This window comes from Anarrhichthys ocellatus, unplaced genomic scaffold (assembly GCF_004355925.1).
Source record: "Anarrhichthys ocellatus isolate YVR2014 unplaced genomic scaffold, GSC_Weel_1.0 scaffold78, whole genome shotgun sequence".
In the NCBI taxonomy this organism is placed as follows: domain Eukaryota; kingdom Metazoa; phylum Chordata; class Actinopteri; order Perciformes; family Anarhichadidae; genus Anarrhichthys; species Anarrhichthys ocellatus.
This window is the reverse complement of record NW_022280108.1, coordinates 2,924,909-2,949,015: the sequence shown is the minus strand read 5'-3', so window position 1 is coordinate 2,949,015 and position 24,107 is coordinate 2,924,909. Positions and strand designations below refer to the sequence as shown.

Here is a 24,107-nt window from a genome sequence, read left to right as displayed (position 1 = left end):
GTGTGTGTGTGTGTGTGTGTGTGTGTGTGTGTGTGTGTGTGTGTGTGCAGCCTTCATGCCCGGCCCGGTATTGTACGGCAGCGTCATCGACACCACCTGCATCCTGTGGGGCGAAAAGTGCGGCAAGCGGACTTCCTGTCAATATTACAACCTGGACCGCTTCAGACAGAGGTGGGTCCTTCTAAACTGGATTCAACTTTTAACTATGAACGCCCCGAGACCCCCGCTCACCAGTTCATACCTTTATTTATGTGTGTGTGTGTGTGTGTGTGCAGATTTCTGGGTCTGCAGGTGGTCTTCGTGTGCGGGGGTCTGCTCTGCTTCCTGCTGACAGTGGTGGTCCTACGCCGGAGGGTCAGACGCCAGGAACCACAGCCGGCGGGGAAAGGAGGCTATGAGCTGGTGAGCTCTTTGTCTAAAGAGAAAGGAGCGGAGGACCTGAAGACCTGAAGACAAGAGGACGAAGAACTCTTATAGACGCCCGGACCGCAACGTGGAACAAAGTCACCAAGTGTGTGGAGTCTTCCTCTCATGTAAAGGACCAGAATTATCTCACATTGTGTTATTTTACACTCAATAAATACTTATTAAAGACTATTTTTATATTTGATGCCTGAACAACTTTTAAAGTGAATCCGTGCTGATGTTTAATGAGCTGCAGTTCTTCCAAAGGCCACTAGATGTCGCTCAAAGGAAACTGAAGAGATAGCAACGTCTGGCCAGATTGAATTATCTCAACAACTACTGGATGGATGTCCATGAAACGTTTTTCAGACATCCGTGGTTCTCAGGATGAACCCTACTGACTTTGGTGCTCCTCTGACTCTCCGTCTAGCGCCACCATCTGGCCAAACATTCAATTGTCCTACACTACCAATGTTTTTATTATCCAGGGAAAAATTTGAGCATGTACTTAATGGGTTGGCACCCAATTTCGTAAAAACATTCATGGTTCTCAGAGGATGACCCTACTGACTTTGGTGATCCTCTGACTTTTCATCTGGCGCCACTAGCCGATCAACATCTTAATGTGTTTAAACACTTTGGTTTATGACCAAAAACCTGCAGAACTGAAGACATCACGTCATTAGCGACTGTTAGCATGCTAACACGCTGATGGGGAACATGGTAAAGATTATAGCTGCTAAACATTAGCATGTTACCATTGTCATCGTCAGGTTAGCATGTAGCTTAAAGCTAATCTGGGGAAAGATTCCCATGTTGAAGTCAACATGCACTCTCAAAACAGCACATCTATTAAATCTGGGTTTAATTTGGAGTTTTGGAGTTTTCAGAAAAAGTTTCCCAGTTGTAGCAGAAATAGTAATGTATAGAATTGGTCTCATATTGTACATATATATTAAAACAAGGCTTTTACTTTGAAAATCACATTTTTTTTAAGCAAAGAAAATATATAAAAACAGACTTTAATAGATTAATTTCCACATAATGAGTTGTTTGTTTTTATTTTATCCTAACAGACCTTTTAACATAAATCTGACTTTATTCTCAATAAATTCCATCTTCTCATGTAAACATTTTTTTGTCTTCACATTTTCTTGAAGTTAATTTGTTTAATGTTCGTTGTTTTAGTTTTGTAAATATTTGTGTTGATGCTTTTTGTTTCTATGTTTTATGTTTATACTTCATGAAAGATTATTTTATTTTTTTTATAAAAGGTTGTTGTACAGTAGAGAACATCTCGGCAAAACAAAAGACAAATAAATCTTTTTCTACATTGCGGCTCTTTGTGTTGCTTATTAAAATATTTGTGTGTTGGAGGAGAGGTTTTCAATATAGACGTACTTTTTTAATGTTTGAGTTAGCAAACTGGTTAAATAAAATGTGATGCGACTCTTGTTCTGTGAGCTTTTCTCTCTGGACTTCAGTCTGAAGTGGTTCTGGTTCTGGTTCTGGTTTTTGATAACTGGTTTTCTGCTGCTTCTAGATTCTGATTCTCCAAACTATTAAAGACATGCGTCATATTCTGTGATAAATGACATTAATGGACAATAATTGTTTCTTTGTGCTCTTCACCTTGTTAAGTATGAGTATTATTAATATTATATCAGTATTAAGGACACTTATTGTTAAACTGCACACAGTGTTCATTTAATCCGATTTAAATCAGATGTTTCCAGATTGTTCATGTTAACGTGACATTAGAGCACACTCTCCAAATCCAACATTTCTGATGATCTCCACACACACACACACACACACACACACACACACACACACAGACAAGTCCAGACGGCAGCTTTCAGTTGTCGTTGGTAGAAACAGCCTCAGATACCTCGGATCAAAGATAACGCAGAAGAACCTGGAGATCAGTTTGAGTTGTTCTGCTCATGAATCTGAAACAAACTTTGTGTTTTGATGACTGAAAACTCGACTTGACAGAAAATAAATGACCTGCGACTCAACTTGGACTGGAAGTTAAGACCTCTTTGTATTCATGTGGTGATTTTACTTTGTTAAAAATCCAAAGTTGAACGTTTAGAGTGTATAAGAACATTATGATCGAAGTATTTGATGGCCATTGCCATCCTCTATTATGTCTCATAAGTTCTTGCAACAATTTTGCAATTTTTGGGTTGATAACATTTGTTACACTGATTTTGGTGCAAAATAATTTAATAAAAAGATGATCAAAAATACCTCCTAAATACCACCTTAAGACACAAAGACCTTAAGAAAACACCACAGATAAAGTGATGCTGTGATTTAGTTTCTCTGATTACTGTAAGAATTGTGTTTTTTTGCACTTCTGTTGTGTCAACTGTTAAAAGAAACCTCCTTAGTGTCGGTTTACATCCTCTGAATGCCCTCAGTCTCTAGTTTGTGGTTGTCAAGTTTCATGATGCTGGATTATCCTCGAGGTCACAGCAGGTCATTTTATACAACGTCAAGTCTCAAATAATGCTCTCTACAATCACATGGTTCTATAAGTCTAACATTTTAAGGTTTAGGGAAAAGAAACGATCAGCGACTCATTTCATCATTTTTTATAAATAACACTTGTTACACAGACAGGAAGCCGGAGTTTCAGTCTAAAGGTCTGTTTCGTCATGAAGACGTGAGGAAGTCTGCTGCTGAAATAAAACAGAAACCAGGAAGACGGTCACAAAGACGATGAAGGTTTTTATTTTTCTCTTCTCAACTTTTCCTCCGCAGTTATCAAACTAAAAGCTTCTTCACTGAAATAAGTCGTAAATAAATGACAATAATTTCTCCTTCTGACAGTGAAGTAAACTCTAAGAACAGATTATAAGTGATCATGTATTGTTAATATGAATCCTATATCTTGATTAAATACTTTATGTTGTCTATGATATTGTGAAATGTTAAACATTATTATTGTATGCCTCCTTCTGCACTTTGATATTATTTGATTAAATTGTGCAAAATAAAGTAAACTAAACTGTGTCTCTTACCAATATTTCATTTTGTAACTTTTTGAGCCCATTTATCTGCATTTTCCCTGTAAAGAACTGTGAAACATGTTTTTATGACTCAACGGAAAATAAATGAGGTGAGATTCGGCTTTGTGTTTATTTAATGTTTTCAGTTTAAACATGTAATATTGAACGTTAAAAAAATGTGGATGTTGACACTACAGGTGTAATGCTTCGTAACTTTGTTAACTGCTATATAAAGAATTGTTTTATATAGAGAGAAAGAGAGCAGGTGTAGCCAATCAGAGAGCAGGATTTACTCCATGACCATATCGTTCATTCTTTTAAAATAATCTGTATATTTTATAGTGATGTTATTCTGCAATAATATGTTGTTCTAATTTATTCCTTAATTAATTTTGTTAATAAATGTATTTATACATATTTATACATACACAAAAAGAGCACAAATAGGTCTCTCTGTCCGTTTGGGTTGTTTGTGTTTTTTACGTTTCAAAGACATAAAAAGTTTGAAGATATAATTTGTATATTTAAAGTGAAAATAGCTGCAGAGGTTGAACTGGGATGAAGAACTGGTCTTGCTGAGTGTTTGTCTCCCTCTTGTGAACACTGAGGTGTGTTTGCATTCAAAAAACTGAGCAGCATTAAACACATGTAAATATACTCTATAATAAATAATATATAGCATACATCACGTACAGTGGTGGGATGTAACTCCAGTACTTTAGTATACATGTAAGTATTTTCTACTTCTCCTCCACTTCATCTCAGAGGTAGCTGTTGTACTTTTTACAAGATTTTTACAAACAAAGCATAAGTTTATACAATTTGAACAATTCGTCCGATGACAGAAAATTGGTGGAAAATCCTTTTGATAATAATGTCTCAACATTTCATGGTTCCTTCTTCTTAAGTGTGAATATTTGCAGCTGGTCTTTTTAATTAATTTGATATACTTTCAATAGCTAATGCTAGTGACATGTTAGCAACCTGCGGTAGTTAGCTAAGGAACTTGCTGACATAATACGGGATGGCTTTCTGATTTATCGTGTGTTTTCTTACAAAAGTTCAGCAACACGTGTCAATTTCCTATCGTTACATGAATACAGTCTTTTCAAAATAAACTTCCGTCTTCACAAGAAAAATAAATTGGTTATGTTTATGAAAAGATGGTGAAATACTTAGTTAGGTTTAGAAAAGATCGTGGTTTGCGTTAAAATAACTATGGCACTTATTAGCGGTGGTTACACTTCCTGCTTCATGATTACGTGGATTACATACGAAGTGTTTCCGTGAGTTTACATTTTATAGGTATAGCTACGACTGCTGGATGAGAACAGCCTGCACAACTTACAGAAATATATCCATCATAAAACTGACATTTGCACCAAATATTTGCTGAATAGATAACATCAGACATACGGAGAGTCAGGATCCTCAATGTTCTTCCGTAACTTATTGTAACCTGTGTCTTCACTTTTTGGGTTTGGCAGCTTATAAAAACTAAGTTCTGGTTCTTGATCCTGTTGGTAGTTCATCCCACCACATAGCAGATTATCTTCTGTTGTTTATTAGCAGATGAAAGTGTTTTAGAACGTGTACCTTTATTAATAATAATAATAATAGTAATAATACATTTTATTTATATAGCGCTTTTCAGAGTACTCAAAGACACTTTACATTAAAATCATTATATATAAAAGCAATACACTAAAAACATAAAATACACAATATCGGTCACACATTAAAAGCAGTTTTGAACAGGTGGGTTTTGATCTGTGATTTGAATGTGGAGAGGTCAGTGCAGTCTCGGATGTGTTTGGGGAGAGAGTTCCAGAGGGAGGGGGCAGATATGGAGAAGGCTCTGTCCATGTCCAGTGCTTGGTCCTGAGTGGAAGTGGTTGGCATCAGAGGAGCGGAGCCGACGGGATGGAGTGTGGTGGTGGAGCAGGTCGGTGAGGTAGGGGGGGCCTGATTGTGGAGGGCTTTATGAGTGAAGAGAACGATTTTGTATTGGATCCGTTGTGGGACGGGGAGCCAGTGGAGGTTCTGGGGAACAGGGGTGATGTGGTCACGGGAGCGGGTGTGGGTGAGCAGGTGAGCAGCAGAGTTCTGGATGTACTGGAGTTTATTCAAATAAAGGATCTGAATACTTCCTCCACGACTGAGTAAAAGCATTACAGTCGACATAAAGAGGATTTATGTTCCTATTTTTTCTAAGTCGGAGATTCCAACTCTTCGTCTCTTTGCGTCAGCTCACTTTCTTCTGGGCAGCGTTTCAGAAACCTCAGGAATCTTCTGACTGTGTGGAAAATCACAACCACATGTGTTCACCAAACACACACACACACACACACACACACACTTTGACGTACATAAACCTTAATCCCAGAGTCTTGGTCATAATTCTAGTTTGCTTAATTGATAATTTTCTTGTTTTGAGTTCAGGATTTATTCGAGAAGTTTGTCCTATTTTGTGAAGAAGAAGATTGTATTTGTATTCAGTAAGTATTAAACATCTCTTTGGCTTCAGTGTCGACCTGCAAAACAAACTTTGTTCCAAAAAATCCTCTGCAGAAAGTGTTTTGGGGAATGTGGGAGAAGAGTCACGTGATGAGTTTCACATGTGGAGAAACGATCAGACTGAACTGAGCAGCTGAAAGCGTTTACAGAAAACTCTATTGTTTATTTTTTGATTTTTCGACAGATTTAATGGGTTTATTATTTCTATATTTGGGATTATTCTGGATGAAGGTTTTTATCTGTTTAATAATTTTGTGCTTTTCCTTCAGGTGTATCTGGTCTGATTGGTAGTTCCTCTCAATTACAGTTTAAAGTAAATCAAAAGAAGTCATTTTGATTCTGTACTGAAACATTTTCACTACTGACACAAAACTTCAGATCGTCTTCTTCAGGAGTTACGTAACAAAGCATCAGTGTATGTAATAGTGTATGAAAAATAAAAAGTGTTCTTGCAGCCCCTGCTGGCTGCAGAGTTTATTACACTATAATATTTGACTCATTGTGTGTTCTGATGAATAAAACCATTTGTTAAACAAAAGATTTGACATTTATACAGCATGATTCAGCAAGACGTTAAATAACTTCTTCCAATCGTCTATTCTTCACTCTGTACAAGCAGAAACTCTCCTGACATCCGCCTCCTTCACATGTATGTGACACTATGTTTGGCATTTGCACAAAGGTATGACTCTGAAAACAACTTCTGTCCTGCAGAGTTCATGAAGGTTCCTCTAAGACAATCTGGGACAGAATGAAAAAGCTAAAATGAAACTAAAAAACTAAAGTTTGCTCGGAGGATTATAAAATGAAGCAATAGACCCAACCAACCAGAGACAGTGTTTCATTTCATTGTCGTTTATTTCTTTTTACACAAATGACAGTATTTGATTTCTTTAACAAAAAGCAATCCTTTGGCGAGCTCAGAGTTTTGTCGGTGTGTTTAAGTATCCTGATCACGCATGTTTCATCGTGAAAAGAAAAAAAACAATAATCAAATATACTCGCAAATATCTGCCACCAGAAATGCAAAGCAAACACCTGAAATCCCTCCTAGGACCTGCTAAGAGCGTGTGTGTGTGTGTGTGTGTGTGTGTGTGTGTGAGAGTACGTGTATATTTAGCATTGTGAGGACCAAGCTTTAGATCTTCAGAGTGAGGACTTCTTTGGAAAGTGAGGACATTTTGACCGGACTTCACTTCAAAGGCTTGAGGATTCAGACTAATTAGGTTTAGATTATGGTTAGGGTAATGGGTATTCATGAGTGTCTTCACAAAGACAGAAGTACAGGTATGCGGGAGCATACTTGTACATCTATCATTGTGAGGACCAGGTTTTAGACAGTTAGAGTGAGGACATTTTGGTAGGTCCTCACTTCAGACGCCTGTTTGGAGGTTCAGACTTGATTTTAAGGTTCAGGTTTGTATTAGGTTAAATTCAGGGTTCGGGTCAGACATTAATTTGTGATGTTTAAGGGACTAGAGAATGCATTATATCAATGAGTGTTCTCACAAAGATAGAAGTACAGTTGTGTGTGTGTGTATGTTATATCGTCAGGTCCTTGGGGTTGACCACCCTGCCGATGAAGAGCAGCGCCCCTGACGCTTCGTCACGGATCAGGTAGAGGAAGGGCCGGTCCACTCGGTAGGACAGGTGAGTCGCTGAGGCGGTGTCGGGGTAAAGGTTCCCCTCGGGCGCCGTCTCCATGGCGACCTTGTGATTGACACTGCCGAGCATCATGCGCTGATTTGAGATCTTCTCCAGGTCCGTGTTCGCTAGCCATTCAGAGAGACCTACAGGGGGGGGATAGAAATGGGGAAGAGGAGGATGAGGAGGAAGAGGACAGGATAGAGGAACAATAGTAGGAGGCGAAGAAAAAGGAAGATTAGGAAGGAAAAAGAACGAGAAGGGTGAAGAGGTGGAAGGCGAGGAGGAAGACGATGAAAAGAATAGAAGGAGGAGGAAGATGAGTAATGGAGGAAAAACGGGTGAAGGAAGATTTGGCGAGAAAAGATGTAGAAAGAGTTAAAAAATATTATCCATTGGTAGACAATCAATGACATCACTTCCTGTCATATAAAGCCATCACAGTGAACAAGTGTTGCATCATTTGTTACCCCATTTGCAGATGATATTTAACTTTATTTTAAAGCTGCAGCGATAATTCCATCAGCTAAAAATTAATCAGCATCTCTTTTAATAAGTGATTATTTGTTTCAGGTAATTTTTCAAGCAAATGCCAAATATGTTATACACTATATATGTTGCTTTTCTTTGTTTTACATTTGTAAATTTAATATTTTTGAGGATTGGACGAAAATGAGACATTTGAAGAAGGAAGGAAAAACTGCAACAAGCACTTTTTCAGTATTCGTTTGTCATAAAACAGACTAAACAACTAATAAATATATTGGAGAAATAATTGCCAGATTAACTGATAATGAAACTAATTGTTGGTTGCATCCCCATTTCCTTTTTCTATTTAACAATGCTCCTCATTCGAGTCGACTTAAGTTAAAAGATCAGATATTTTTCTTATAGTCAACAAATCCTATGTGCAGATTCAAGACACGTTCCGTTTCTCAATACTGTCTGACTTCCAGTCTGAGTTTCTCAGCTCCGAGCCCTTTGGTTCCTACTGAAGACTTAACTCTTTAAAAACACATACAGATAAGTTGTCTCTTAAAACTGCTGGTCACTGTAGTTTTTATCAAACAAACAGAAGGAAATAGTGCATTTGTTGGGGACTATTTTCAGCAACCAGACTGTAAATGTAGAAATCTTACTAGAATATAAACAGATACAAACACGAAACATAATATATTTGTGCAACTTGTTCTCTATTTGTATTTGTTGTAAATCCCCATAAAAGGCTAAGTGTCAGACTTGGACTCACCCAGGTCGCTGAGCAGCGGCAGCAGGTCTGTGGAGTAGCTGAGCCTCAGGATGGGCAGAGAGAGGGACACCTGGGCCGGGTGGAGCGTCATGGAGAGGTCCTGGACAAACTCGGCGGTCAGACTCTCCTCCAGCAGGGTCGTGTTGGAGGTCACGTCGTCGGGTAGGAAGACGAACATGCTGACATCGTTCTGCATCTGGATCTGAGCGATCTGGAGAAAAAAAACGTTCAGGAGTCTTCTCAGAAAGTGGGCCGACGTACTTCTTGGTTAACAAAGTTTAAACCAATCTTAGTACATTTCCATGCAGTTTAAAGGTCACTTCCAAGTAAAAAATACTCACCGTGCAGCTCAAATCTGGGTCAACACCCATCTTCACAGGGTAGTTGTCCTGTTGCATCATTGGAATGCGGACAGGTACCCCGCCGTCCACCTGGAAGTTCTCCATTGCTCCACTCTGACCGAACCGAGTCTCCCACTTCCCTGTTTACAGAGAGAAAACTGTGTTCATGCATACTCATCTGGAACCTAAACATTCGAACAAATCCACTAGCTAGCGCAGCTTTTATTTGTTGTTTGACAGTTAGAGGATTTGGTGACATTTGACCTACCTTTGAAGTAGGCGGCGCTCACAGTGTTCACTCCAGAGTTTTGGGGGAGGGACTTGTCCAAGAGGTGCTGTACCTTCCCGCCGGTCTCCCGAGATACCCAGTCATTGATTTCTTTCACATCTTTGTTCCCTCCTAGCAGTGCCTTAGGACGAACTCCATACTGCTGCTCCACCAGCGCAAAGAAGTCCTGCTTCAGACGTCCTGAAAACAGACGGTTTAAAGTTCAGACCTTGACAAATTAACATTCTTATCAAGAAAAAAAAGGTTGATTTTGCAGGTGAGGCAAAATAATGAGTCAATAAAGATTAATTTGACTGAAGACTGTATTTTCTCTAAGACATAGTGGAGCAAAACTTTTGTGTGAAAAAGATTAATAATATCATAAACATTGAATTAAAATGTTGATCTTTTTTTAAATGGACCCCAGGAACGGGGACACAAACAAACTAATTAAAGTTTTAATTTGTCAGTCATCATGCTTTCTTTTCTGATGTTGAAATTTGTCATTCCATACTTTAGGGAATATTGGAGAAAAATCATATATTAAAGGATACAGCTCATATATTAAGCATTCACACCGACAACCTTCCAGTTATGTAGAACAAACACACCAACCCAAATCAGGTTTTTCTGAGCTGGAGCAGCTCTCACGCAGACAACATCAGAACAGTCAGCACAATTATGAGAATAAACATCAATCTGGCCAAATCTGGCCCTCCAACAAAAATATTTGGCTCTCTGACAAAAGCTGAACATTTCTATTTTGTAGTTTGCATCAAAACGTTCCCATGATTCTTCATGAATCGGCTGTAGATAAAGTAAATGTGAGACTGTTTTTTCGGTTTGAAAAGAAGTCAACCCCCTGCATGAACTCACGTCGTGCCATGTAGATGCGTGCGGCAGTGCTCAGGCCTTTTCCAGGCATCTTGACGGAGACCAGCAGGTCTTTGAGGGTGTTGTGGAGCTGAGGGTCCTGCAGGGTGTGGTATCTCAGAGCCCTGAACAGCTGCCTTTGAGCATGCTCAGATCCTCCTGGGAGACAGATATGTGAGATGATATATTCTGGAAAGATTCAGGCATATTGTCTTCCATGGCAACCTTTTCTGTCTGTTTCCTGTCTCAGGCTCAGACTGAGGAATCGGGTCTAATGTGTAAATATTACTGTTAAATAATGAATGTTACTATTTAAGCCGCAAGAATTTTGGCCACTTAAGAGGTTACAACATGTGGAAAAACTTCCTCTGGCATTATTTTGTTGCAAAAGTGTTATGGCTAACATATTAGCACATCCAGCAGACATTATCAACATTATCATCCCATGATTATGAGCTTATTTAAAGAATGTTTTGACTGAGAATGTGAAGATGTTAGTTACCAGATATATTTACCCATACCTGTCCAGAGTAGTGTTCCTGCACCTTTCTGCAGGTACTCCTCTCGGTGCAGTACTCTAACCTTCAATATGTGTTTAAGAGAAACAGCTTTTTAAGGTTAAATACTGCCTTTAGGCGTCCAGTTTAGCTGGATAAATGTTGCTAGCTATCAGGCACAGAAGTGGAATGTCCAGTTATTATAAAAATAAATGATTAACTTGGTTTCTGTCAACGAACAGATCATGTGACACCTGTGACGACCTGATGACGGTGCAAATAAAACTTAATTTTGACCAGTTTGGCCGACGAGCCCGTACACACCGTGACGGTCAAAGCCAAAGCACCAGTTTGGTTTTAGTTTGTTGTGTGTTTGTGTCGTCACCCATGGAGAGCTGCGTCAGTGCCGCAGACACACTGATGGGGGCCAGGAAGACGTTGGTCGCGGCCTCTCGGCTCGCCAGAGCGCGGAACAGGTTGTAGCCGAAGTCTGAGGTGGCGGCGGCCATCTTAGTCGCCGGCGTGGTGAAGAGCTCCACATGTTCTTCTTCTCCGCCCGGCTCCTCGCCTCCCGTGTCCGACTGGAAGAGATCAACAAAGCTGCTTTTTATTGAGCCAAAAGAACAACACCCTGTAGCGTATAAAACATGATGACGGGTGTAAATGTGGTACCTGAGCCTGACAGACGCTCAGGACGACTCCAAACACCAGCAGGAAAGTGGTTTGCTTCATCCTGGAAGATGAAACACACACATGAAGACATGTTGATGAAGAGTTTTCATATATGTCCCACCAGTAATGGAGTAACAACTGCTAATTCTTAAGTTCAGTGAGGGAATTGCTGGTACGACACCTGAGTTGTATCTGAGAAACTATCTTTTGCGCGGCGAAAGCAACGATGTGAATAGAACCGAATTTGAGTTTTAAATATTTCAACTTTGGGGTTTTGGACCTTCAAGTTGTCAGAAACATTCCGGTTATTTAAAAGATGAAAATCTAATTTGTATCTTATGCAGCGATCGGACCCGTTAAACTATGTGGACTTGATGCAACATGTAGCACACACAAGATTCAACTTCTATCATTTAAAGTGTGTTGCTTCTCTTCATCTTGAAGAGTTTAAAGTGTGAACAGGCCCCATGGAGTCCTGCAGAGTCCTGCAGAGTCCTGCAGCAGCCTGAAGACGAACAGCTGACGCGGCACAAACATATTTTCTTGCATGAACTCGTCTCTGAAACTCACAGGAATGTTTCCTCATTGGCTGCTCCTCAACTTTTCTGAAATCACTTCTGTGGAATATGATTCCACAGAAGTGCAGAAATGTTCTTGGCACAAAAGTCTTTACGACCTCAAATAACCTGCAGACAAACCCAGAACTCCGGCTGCACCTTTATGACTTCAACCTAATAATAAGAAGGAAGACGATTCCAGATAACTAACGTCACATAATTCATAATCTATTATAAGACACTAAAAACAGAATCTATTGAGTGAACCGTGTAGAATCAGAAGTGTTATATAAGGTTCAGTTTGTTTGCACAGCTGAGATGGAAAAGCTGAAGCGAAATGGAGAAAGAAACATCTTCAATATAATAAATATATATATATTTATATATTTATCATGAAGGACTGGAGCTGCGTTTTCTTCTTTATGTATAAAATGTTGAATTCATCAAACATTTATTTCTGCTTCATTTCGGACTCTTTTTCTGCAGCATTCCGTCATCATGCACCACTTTATTATTTTTCTCTTATCGGCGCGAGGAGAGCAAACTGCTGTCGTGACGTCAGAAAGTGAAAAGTTGTGCGTAAAAAGCGCATAAAATGAGCGACAAAGCGCACTCACCTCTCCTCGGCTCCGGGACAGTTCCTCGTCGTTGAGAGTCTCTGTCGCTGCAAATGAGACGGTACTTTTGCCGCGGACACGCGCACTGGTTCTTCACCGCAGCGGCGCGCGTCCCCGCTGCTGCCAACAGAGCACCACAGACTGAAGCTGCTCATGCGCTCTTCTTCTGAACTGACCGTCATGATGCTCGTGATCATCTTTAATCCCACGTTGCAGTATTTAGATTGATCATGTATTCATTTATAATCCTAGGTGTTTTATAACTTTAAATTAAAGTAAAGTAAAAAAAACATCCTGCTGGTTCAGGACCTACAGACCTCAAGAACCCCTGGAACCTCTTCAGAACTCCCTGGAACCACAAGAACCCAAAACAACTCCTTGAACGTTCTAAAGGATTCTTGGTGCTCTTAGAACCTCAGAAACCAGCCGGGAAAGAACCTGCACATCTGGAGAGAAGCAAAGCTGGTTTCCTCTTCTCCAAGTGAATCACTGAAAGGGTTAACTTCCTGCAGACAAATCCAACGCACAAAAAACACGTGTTGTGTCATTATTTTTTACGTGACTGAATATCAAATTAAAACCATTTCAGATGAAACATTATGATGTTAAAAAAGACTTTTAACATCATAATACTAATAGTTGATGTAAATAATCTTCTATCTATAAAACAGTTTTGTGTTTCTTTGTGTGTGTGTGTGTGTGTGTGTGTGTGTGTGTGTGTGTGTGCAGCGCCTGTCCTGAAATACATTGCGAGGCCTAAAATGTTTATTATTCACATCATTTAATCGTTGCATTTTAAGATTTTTATCACATCAGAAACCTGACAAATTTGACGAAACATATTTTCAAATCGTTGATTGTTTCATCTAAAACTCAACACTAATCACTATATTTGCAGTGTATTTGTGTTTTTTCAACAAATTCATTTTGAGCGACACCAAGCCGAGCTGTTCATCCTCTGCAGCACAGAAAACAATTTAAATTTATAAATACGCTTCTTCGCTTTCTTGCAGACGAGAGAATTGACGCCATTTTCATGTTTGGCAAATATGAAGCTTCTTCCATCAGACGTATTAGTCAATAGTGTAAATATCACCTCTGATAAACTCTATATTTTTATTTTTATTTAATCTTTAAAAAATAAAGTTTTATCTTATCTTATCAGAAAGTTAGCTTAGCTTAGCATAAGGTTAGTTTAGCATAAGCTAACGGGCTTATGTGAGCTTTAGAGGTGCTGATAGGATTGTGTTACCTTTAGATAGAGCAAGGCTAGCGATTTCCCTCTGTCTTTATGCTAAGCTAAGCTAACCGTCTCCTGGCTGTAGCTTCACATTGATCTGAGAGACGTGGCGTCAAAGTTCTCATCTCGATCTCAAGCATATTTTCCAAAAATGTCCAAATTATTTGTGAAGATGTAAAGCTTCAGGCAGCTGCAGAGTCGTCTGGTAGGGAGCAGGTTTTCTTCTCCTTGTTACTCTGTCTTCCCGTCCAGTCCGTTCATGTTCTGCAGCGGCTGCCTCCCGCCATCGGGGGCGCCACACGACTGCACGCCGCCACCCTCCACCGCCTCTGTCTCACTGCATGACCTGTGGCCGCGCTCGCTGTCTATGTCTCTTTTCCCGACATCGTCCATCAGAGGCTGGTCGCTCATGGTGCCGTTGCGGCCGGGGTCGTCGTTGAGCATGGGGTCGTCGTCGGGGGCGGGGTTTGTGACCACGCCCATGAATAATGGGGTCATGGAGGCGTCATCGACGAGGGCGAAGAAGAAGGGGGAGTTGATGGAAAACAGGGAGATGGAACGCGTGGAGGTCACAACTGTGGTGGCGGACGCTTCCACGCCTTCCTCGCTGAGTTCTATGGTGCTGGCGTGGCGAACGCCCGTCACCTTCAGAGGCCGGTCGGAAATCCCAGAAAGGTCCGGACCCGAAAACAGAGATCCGAGGCCTGATGGAAAGAACCGGAGAAAGAGAAAGTGTGTTCAGGCATCAGCATACCACACAGATACAGAACACATTCAGGTCGGATAATGAGTCCAGATATCTATGTTACTTCTTCCAGACGTTCCCTTCAGTCTTATTACGCAGACTGGTATCATCCAGCGTTCGTAACTATACCTACGAAAAAAGAATGCACCGCAATTCGTAGATATCCCACGGAATGTTTTCGTATGTTATCCATGTAATCATGAACGAGGAAGTACAAAAACCAAAAAAAACACAGGCAGGAGGCAGGCAGGAGCGGAGGTGGACGGGTCCAAGCAACAGCCGATCTTTTATTAAACCTAACTAAGTATTTCACCATCTTTTGTTGAACCTAACTAAGTAGTCTTGTTGCTTAAACCAAGCAACTGAGTTTCCTGTGAAGACAGAAGTTTATTTTGAAAAGACTGTATACATATAACGAGCGGAAATTGACACGTGTTGCAGGTATTTGTAGAAAAACGCATGAAAAATGGGGAGCAACTTTTTGTCGGATATCATACGAACCATTGTACGAGGATACGTTGTGTGAAGCTGATATTCTTACCCATGTTCGTCAGCGCCTCCTCGAGCTCCTGGCGGTACTGTAGCTTCACCTTGGGTAAGTTGACCTGCATAGTTTTCTCCTGAGGTAAACGTCTGTAAAGGTCCGAGATGTTCAGTTTGGGGAGCACAGATGACACGTTTCCTGTGCCGGGCAACGGCATGACGATTAAGAAGCTGGTGTTTCCTTTGAAAGGAAAACTGGCAACCTGGATGAGAGAGGACTTTCTTTTGAAAAGTTCTTCAAAGCTTCATGTGTTAAAGCTGCATTCTCTCTAGTGTCCACCAGGGGGCGACTAGACAGACCTTACAGACATTTAACCAAAAACATCTTCAGAAAACGAATTGGCTTCCAGATGGGAAAACAAGAAGTTAACTAAAATTGGCTTATTTCTGAATTCTCTGCAGCTCTCTATTACAATGGACAGTATCGGCCCCATCACTGACGGAACCATGATTGCCGGTACGTTACCTGAGCTTCTAGTTCTGGATCGTCCAGCAGGCGTAGAGGGTACTGAGCAGACTTCATCATGTCCACCGAGACGGAGTTCTGGTTGTCCAGGTAGAATATTCCTTTAGAGGTCACCAGGGGGTCAAAACGTGTCTGCCATTCACCTGACAAACACAAGAAGGAACCATTCGGGGTCAATCAGTTTTTTGACAACCTGAATTCATTAGACACCTGGCTCTGACTTTGCATTTTAAGAACTTAAGTAATACTTCATGATGAGCATTGGAGCCACCATCAAGGGTGTCTAGGCTAGTGGTATTAGGGTGGCATGTAAAACATGATCTCCAATATACGATGCAGCAATTTGCACCCCCTTTGAATATCAGAGTTTGGACACCCTAGTATTTTAATGGCAAACCACATAACCACAATGTCCACGTGAATGCAGAATTTGTGTCAGGAGATTAGTCTTCACTTTAACCACAAACATTACCACACTGAGTGGCCTTTGGTGGACTGGTTTACCTTTGAAGTACACGGCGTTCGCGAGCATGAGCACCACGTCATGTGGAATACTTTCCAGGAAGTTGGGGACGTGACCATTGGTGGCGTTCTCCACCCATTGGTTGACCTCCTTCACAGAGACCAGAGGGACCGGAGATGATTGGTACCTGAAGAGAAAACAAACATTGTTCATATCGGTTGTTTTAACTTCCGCAGCAAATATGAGACATTCAGACAACAGGACCGAAAGAAATGATTAATAGAAATGTAAGAAAAGGGTTCATTATTACTGTTTACATCTGTAAACTCACAATATCTTAAGAAAACATGCTCCAGTATCTCACAGTGAGATAGATTCTGGTCACATTGTGGCTGTTGGTTCTTCACCCTCTTCTCCTTTCTCCTCCAGCTTCGGTAACTTAATCAATTTCTATCGTTCAAGCCATTCCCAACATGACCAGCAGCCATCACTAGAGAGCTTTCCAACCCGAGGATCATGTGACCACCTTCCCACAGCTGTTCCCCATTAGCTCCCCAGTATATGAAGCTCTCATTCAATGATCTTTACTGCTTGTTTGGCCAGTTTCCTGCTCTAACACTTATGCCTGCGTCTCTAGTTCCCCACTTTTTGCTAACCACTTCACTGAGTAAAGACCGTTTTTAGTCCTCAATCTCTGTCTCAGTTGTCTGAAACTTTGTGCTGAACCATCATTAATTGAGACCGAAGACTATATATAAGTGGACGTAGTCATCATGATGTTGGTGTGTGGACTGCCGTTTTCAAGCCTTGAGTTCGGCCATTTCGCTGTCGCTATCTTGGCTTTTTTGCAACCAGTAAACAGGAAGTGACCATATTAGGACTGAGGAGGAGTGACGTAGAGACGCCATATATGTCTCTGGTAGAGACCTGTCAATCACCGTGTAGCCCTGCCCTAAAGCATCCCCTGCTTTATGGTCTGTTTGACTCTAAATGGACCATAATGTACTAAATGAACATGATGCTGTATTGAAGAAGACTTGAAACTAGAGATTGAGACCATAAACTCATGTTTACAATGTTTACTGAGGTAATAAATCAAGAGAGAAGTAGAGTCATTTTCTCATAGACTTCTATACAACCAGAGGAGTCGCCCCCTGGTGGACACTAGAGAGAATGCAGCTTTAACACATGAAGCTCTGACTTCACTTTTCAGAACCGGAGGTTGGCGCCTGCTGGAGACATGCAAACTTCTTCTGTCTCAGTAAATCTCAAATGTGTGCAGTGTGTCTCTTAATGATAAGTAAGTTGCATTCATTGTGTAGTGATTGATACCTGGCCAGAGAGTCCTCAACGAAAGACAACTTTACTTCAAATCCTGAGAGATGAAAGAAAGAAGACAGAGAAAAAGTTTAGAGGTGGATAAGACAAGAGGTACATCAATCGTCATTAATACACCGTCTCCAGTTCGACCCTCATCACCACACACCTGGCCTCAGGTACATGCGCGCTGCCAACTCCAACGATGTGTTGCTGAAATGATGCAGAAGGCTTCCCAGTACGTGATGGTAACACGGCAGATTTAGAGCATGAAGGCTCTCCAGCAGCAGCTTCTTCGTCTCATTGCGAGCACCTGAGAGAAAAACATTCATTCTTAACAACCTGTTTCTAAAGATCCTCAAACTGTCTGCAAAGCCCCACAGAGCTGAAGGCAAACAGTGACTTCGTCTGAGGCAGTGTTCCCCACAGTTTCACAGTGAAACTGGTTCACTGGTCAAAAAACGTCATAACTCTATCTGAGCTTGAATTTGATCAAATATTAAAGCAATGAAATATGCACGTAGCTTACAACACAGGATTTCTTTGTGCTAGCTGTACCACCACTGTACAAGAGGGCGTGTTAGCAAGTTAGCATGCTAGTATAGCATTAATCTGAAAGGATTTTGGTCTCTATTTTAGGCCTTATAATATTAAGTGGCGGACAAAAGGACATTTTGACCTGTTGGCCGTTATGGATTAAATCTTTAGCCTTTGTTTCAAGTGAGTCTCTTTGTCTGGTCTCAGTCTGATTAGGGAAACACAAACGACAGCTTGTTTGGAACCGATACACGAATGGAAAAGTATTTTGTCCTACCGAACTGGACTAAAATGACGTTAATATAATGAAACTAAACATAGACTGACCTAAGGTGAGCTGAGCGAGGGCCAAGGCCAGGCTGAGAGGTGATAGGACGACGTTTGGCTGCTGTGGACCAACCGGAAGCTTCTCCAGGAGCCGTAAACCCAGTCGCTCAACGGCGCCCCCTATCGCCCTGTGGTCCTCGGGGCTGAACACCCGCCCTCCTCCACAGCCGCGAACCTCTTCCTCCGTCTCCTCTTCCACATCAGGAGCCGGAGTGAACTCCTCCTGAAGACAGGAGGACAGACGGGGTTCAGGATAAACAGCGGATTAACATTTCCTGTGTAGTGCTAAAACAAAAGGTAGTTTACGAGACTGAGGTTCTTCTTACAGTTAGTCCCAGAGGGCAGAGACAAAGCAACAAAAGAAGACACAGCTTCATTTCCAAACAACCAGCCTGAAAAACACAAAGAGACATCATCAGCCACGAGGAGGGCAGTTTTATAGCATCTATGAATTATTATATATCATCACCATAACACAGATTTATTAGATCTCTTTTTCCACAACATGGAACCAAAGAGCCAATCACACAAGATGTATTGAATTTGCAGAAAACATAAAAACATGCACTAATGACCACCTGAACAGAAAATACTCTGACAATCATGATGTAGACATGAGGTATTTCCCAACTGGAGAGTTTTGGGGATTCAGTGATGAAGTCGTCCAAATTCAGTCCAACTGTCCAACTGCCAGGCCACATTCCTGCTCTAAAGTTATCTGATTAAAGTTACTACAAGGAACTTTTATTACGTGTTGATTTTTGCAAAATCAGACGTGTCTCTGAGCACCAGACTCTCTTTAGAAAACCTCTCATCTTACTGCAGCAGGGTCTGACAGTCTGCCCCTCTCAGTCCTGGTTCTGGTTCTCCCGTGCCTCCCTTCCCTCCAGCAGGTCCAGCAATACATCCTGGGTCTCCAGCAGAGAGGAGAAGATCTGCTCCTGGAGGAGGAGGAGGTCTTGGTCTGTCCACAGTGGACCGGTCTCTGCTGGAGGATCTGAGTCTGTCTACGGTGGACTGGTCTCTGCTGGAGGATCTGGGTCTGTCTACGGTGGACTGGTCTCTGCTGGAGGATCTGGGTCTGTCCACGGTGGACTGGTCTCTGCTGGAGGATCTGGGTCTGTCCACGGTGGACCGGTCTCTGCTGGAGCTGAAGGAGGTTCTGGTGAACCTGCATGAGTTCATCTGGTTTCACCAGAATTAGACAAACGTCTCTCTGATGGTCTCGTTTATTGATGCACTCTGTATCGCCGATAACCGAAGGTATTGTTGTCGGTATGTCGCTTTTTAAAAATATTATATTATTTGCTGTAAATATAACCGACACCAAGTAGGAAACTTTCAGGCGACCTCCCTGCAGCAATAATGGCACCTAATTTAGTTTTTTAGTGAAATGAGGAGGCTTCAGATAACTCTTCATTTCAACTTCACCAATCAATCGTCCTTAATCTATCGCTGCATTTTCAAAGCAACCAACAGAAACAAGTAGAAACAGCGTGTCGCTCACGGCCAGTTAACACACAGTGTCATGGACATAGCATGTTAGCATGTATGTTAGCATTCATCTCAAGGTTCAGCTGAGTTTAGAGGTTTCCTGCCATGAACTGTGATCGGTAATGTTGTCCTGTTTGGTGGTGCTAGTCTGGGGATCAACTTTTCCTCTGGGGACAATGAACGTCATGGCAATAAATCCAGTCGTTGCCACTATATTGAAATGTTTGATTAACGGACTGACGCCGTCATCCTTAGAGCTACGCTGCAATGAGTAAAAGCCGTCAGGAACACTGACATTGTTTTTCATTGCAGTGGTTTCTCTCAGTGGATCCGTCCCGTAGCTTTAGAGTCACTGGAGGTTGCAGATACGGCGGCTGTGTTTACCAGCAGACTGAAGGTTACTGTTTCAGAATCTTTTTTGGCTGAGCTGCAATACACAAAATACACAGAACAGAGAATACACTGAACTACATGAACTTTATGACTCTACCAACACTGCACACAAGATAAGGCTCAGCTACGCAATCTGGATTCGTGGATCTATAGAGCAGCATCTTTTCTTCAAGACTATATTTTCTGTAAACGATAAATTATCTTTAGTGCTGAAACCGATCGGCAGATACATTTTCTCTCCAGACGCCGATTGATAACGCGGTCACAAAAGGCCTTTGATGAATTCAAAGATGTCTGAACTCACCTGGCTTGTGTCTGATGCGAGGCAGACGATGAGAAACCAAAGATGAGAAGATTCAAATAAGAGTAGAGGCCGATGTGTTCAACCTGCTCCGGGCTAAGCGGCGTAGTGGCTGGACTCAACAACTGCCGCCCACCTGTTAGCCGGTTAATGATCAACCCCGACTGATCGTGGCTGTTGTGTCTTTACAGAATGTAAAAACGAAGAGACACAGTGATGTAAGACTCTTCAACAGAAACGCTGGTTTCAGCAATTAAGATGTTGAATGTTGGTGAATGCATCTTTGAGTACTAGATACGATCAAATGAACTCAACTTGACTTACTAACTAAATAACGAGGACAAAATAAATTAAGCTAAACTAAACATGATTAAACTAATCTAAACTAAACAACAATGAACGACACATCATATGTTAAAGCCAAAGAAACTGGTTTAGTCTACCTCAGTTTAGTTTGATTAGTTTAATGTAGTCTAAACTAAACTAATCAAACTAAACTCAGCTAATCTAAATGAGACTAAATGAATCTAAACTAAACAACAAGAGTAGAATAAACCCAACTAAACTAGTCTAAGCTAATCAAAACTCTACAAGAGAGCTAAACTATAACCCAGTTAACTAAACTAAACAGCAGTGTGTTTCAGATTGAAGCTGCTTGGTGCTCTGACTCGTCCTCCCGTTTCCTGCCCTCGTGGCGCTCTACACATACATTCAGCACAGCAAGTGGGCGGGTATTTGTTCTGTTGTGACCGTTTGGTTCCAGCTTTACCCCCCCACAATGCAGCTCTGTAATAAAACCAACCCCCCCCCCCCCCCCCTGTTTACCTGGATCCACCACAGCACCCCGACTCACTGAGACCTACTGGGAATCATGTCGGTGTCATTTAAAGATACGTTTATTCACCAGGGTGATGTTCAAATAAACACGACGACACACGCTCAACATACTGTGCACATAGAAATGTAATACCAAGGACGTCACCATTATGACTCTACAAACGTTTACATTTGAAGTTACAAAATCTTTTATTTGGGGATAAAAGTTCCACTTTCTCAAACAGTGAGTCAGAGAAACAACTCTCAGTTATTACAGCTTTAGGTTTGAACCACGTGTCTTTCTTCACTTTGTCGATTCTGTTGCTTTTCACTTCAGCGTCGTTCTGTCACGTGTCTTCATGTCTTCACTCATAACTTGATTGTTTTTTTTCTAAACGTCTAAAAGGCTGAAAGTTAAGCAGCTGATGAAAAGTGTCTTGTTCACAGAGATGTAGATTGATGAGATCACATGCGCAGCGCTGTTGTGTCCACTGGGAGACGACAGAGGACAAACTGAAGAACTGCATTCAAACTGAAGGATCAACTACAGAAACACGCGCTTTGACTCTCAGCATCAAATGAATGAAGCTTCATCAAAGATCAGCTGGACTCTTCTCTCTGATGAGTTCAATACAAACTGGAATATATCGTGAAGATGCTGAGCTCAGAGAACATGCTGCCGAGGAACAAACACAATGAAGTCAATAATACAAAGAAAGTTTGTTAATAAAGCAGATTACTGGAACAAAAACAATTCAAAGCGCTTTAACATACAAAGCTTTAAAATCAGTAAAATATAGCAAATCTAACAGATTTAAGAAGTAAAATAATTTCTTTAAATGAATAGTTTAAAGAAAGATGTAATAACATGATTATAAACACCTTGAATCTACCGTTACTATTAATACTTTATATATTTCTCTGCTCGTAATTTACAACTCTGAAAAATAGCGAAACAAATTCAACTTTTTGTAAAAGTGTATTAATTATTTATTTGTAGAATTGTTTCCACTTCACTTCACGTTTCTTTCCTGCTTCTTTTCTACCTATGTCATGAGATTCTATTTGATTATACGTGTACTATGTACTGTACATTTGTCATGCATAGTATATATTAATATTTTTGGCCCAAAATTGTCACTTGGAAAGAATACAATTGTATCTTTTATTATCTTTTGTAATGTAGTGTGTTATAGATAATATGGGGCTCGTTGTGATTCAAACGCTTCATGTTGATATTTCTTTTATCTGAAATATTAACAGCTGTCGTTCTGAACCTTCTGTGTCTCTGAGGAGCTTTGAGAGAGAAACATTCAGAGAGAAGAAGAGGAAAGATGAGGAGAAGAAGAATCAAGAGACACAATGAGAAAATTAAGTTCATCTTTCTTTAATTTACTTTAAGTTCACCAGAATTGAATCTTCTCTCGTTAACGTTCTGACCAAGAAAAGAGAGAAATGAGGAAAACAACAGAAAGAACAAAGTGCAGACGACTGAAACAGGTCGTTGATTGGACCTCATTCTATTGATCTCTTTATTCAGTCTATTATCTTCTTCATTTATTATTATACAACTCTAAAGCATGTGATTGTGCTCCTCCTGCTGTGACGGTGGAGTTTGAGGTAACGAGTTATTGTCTTCGTAGATATTTGCTGCTTCAGAACAAACTTCAGCTGATTTGTTGAATTTGTGCAGGAAGATAAAAAGTGACGTAAACAGGAGGTCTGATTTCCTCTTCTGTGTTTACTCTGAGAGTGAGACTTTAGATAAAGTCTGCAGGGGCACAGTGTGTGTGAGTGTGTGTGTGGTAACTCACATAGAGTTAATATTTAGTGTTGAAAGTGAAATGCATCACAAATGAGAGAGCAGCCGACAGAGTGTGAGCAGTGAAGAGAAGAGTCTCGTTGGTACATTTGTTCCCTGACAGTCATTCAGATTTAACCGTCATCATCATCATCATCATCATCACATGTCGGTTCTTCCTCTGCTGGTGAAAATGTTGCGGCAGGTCTGGAGGTTGAGGGGCGTCCTCGTCCTCGTCTGCAGCCCGATCATCCTGCTGCCGCTCGCCATCAGCACCACGGTGAGACCAGTTCACTGACCAGTTCACTGACCAGTTCACTGACCAGTTCACTAACAAGTTTATTAACCAGGTCACTGACTAGTTTACTGACCGGTTTATTAACCAGGTCACTGACCAGAAATCACCTCTTCAATTGAAGTTACACAAACCTCTTTCCTGTAAACTGAGCAGTGTATTACTGACTAAACTAACCAGTTAATCACAAATATTTAATGACTTCATATATTCTATAATAATACATCATTTACTAGTTGATTATATTCGTTTTTTAATAATCTGAATCTGTTTTAAAGTTATGGAGTAAAAAGTACAACATTTACCTCTGAGATGTAGTAGAACGTAGCAGATAATACTCAAGCAAAGTACAAGTAACTCAAACTTTCCAATTGAAGACGGTCTCACCAGTTGAATTGACCAGTTTGATGAGTGATAACTCATTTAAACTGGTCAGACTAACAGCTGTTCAGAGCTTCTGCTTACTGGTTTCCCTCCAGTTGTTGTTTGGATATATTAACAGTTATGTTCACAACTTTCTGTCACTGATTGACAAACAGATTCCAGTGTTGAAAAGTTCTCTGTCACAAGTTTTAACATGTTTTCACTTCCTGACACGTCGTCTCCGCATAATAATTAGCTTTGAGCTGTGTTTTCTTGTTTCTGGGATAGAGCTGAGTGACCATAGAGCTGAGGGAATATAGAGCTGAGGGAATATAGAGCTGAGGGA

General features: G+C 40.9%; 4 protein-coding genes across 7 annotated transcripts in view; 2 read left to right on the top strand and 2 right to left on the bottom strand.

Annotated features, from left to right (window-relative positions):
• slco2b1 (solute carrier organic anion transporter family, member 2B1) overlaps window positions 1–1,604 on the top strand; it is a 23,601-nt gene extending 21,997 nt beyond the window's left edge. For all 3 annotated transcript variants that reach the window (XM_031874162.1, XM_031874161.1, XM_031874160.1), the window contains exons 14-15: window positions 51–171; window positions 276–1,604. In XM_031874162.1, coding sequence (XP_031730022.1) covers window positions 51–171; window positions 276–450 — 296 coding nt within the window. In that variant the 3' untranslated portion in view covers window positions 451–1,604. The remainder of the gene's footprint in view (window positions 1–50; window positions 172–275) is intronic.
• A 5,880-nt stretch (window positions 1,605–7,484) lies between these two features.
• On the bottom strand, window positions 7,485–12,761 carry serpinf1 (serpin peptidase inhibitor, clade F (alpha-2 antiplasmin, pigment epithelium derived factor), member 1). Its single transcript, XM_031874134.1, has 8 exons — window positions 12,661–12,761; window positions 11,487–11,547; window positions 11,200–11,395; window positions 10,321–10,476; window positions 9,445–9,645; window positions 9,177–9,316; window positions 8,836–9,046; window positions 7,485–7,732 (listed from the first exon to the last, which is right to left on the bottom strand). Exons 2-8 carry the CDS (start codon window positions 11,544–11,546, stop codon window positions 7,485–7,487), a joined length of 1,212 nt encoding a protein of 403 aa, XP_031729994.1. The 5' UTR covers window position 11,547; window positions 12,661–12,761.
• Window positions 12,762–13,442: 681 nt separating this feature from the next.
• serpinf2a (serpin peptidase inhibitor, clade F (alpha-2 antiplasmin, pigment epithelium derived factor), member 2a) lies at window positions 13,443–20,655 on the bottom strand. The gene is made up of 9 exons (XM_031874032.1): window positions 20,490–20,655; window positions 18,625–18,690; window positions 18,299–18,521; window positions 17,604–17,747; window positions 17,450–17,492; window positions 16,159–16,304; window positions 15,655–15,797; window positions 15,187–15,391; window positions 13,443–14,604 (listed from the first exon to the last, which is right to left on the bottom strand). Exons 2-9 carry the CDS (start codon window positions 18,673–18,675, stop codon window positions 14,132–14,134), a joined length of 1,428 nt encoding a protein of 475 aa, XP_031729892.1. The 5' UTR covers window positions 18,676–18,690; window positions 20,490–20,655; the 3' UTR covers window positions 13,443–14,131.
• Window positions 20,656–23,128: 2,473 nt separating this feature from the next.
• slc13a5a (solute carrier family 13 member 5a) overlaps window positions 23,129–24,107 on the top strand; it is a 9,390-nt gene continuing 8,411 nt past the window's right edge. For both annotated transcript variants that reach the window (XM_031874034.1, XM_031874033.1), the window contains exon 1: window positions 23,129–23,383. In XM_031874034.1, the coding sequence (XP_031729894.1) occupies window positions 23,270–23,383 (114 nt within the window). In that variant the 5' untranslated portion in view covers window positions 23,129–23,269. The remainder of the gene's footprint in view (window positions 23,384–24,107) is intronic.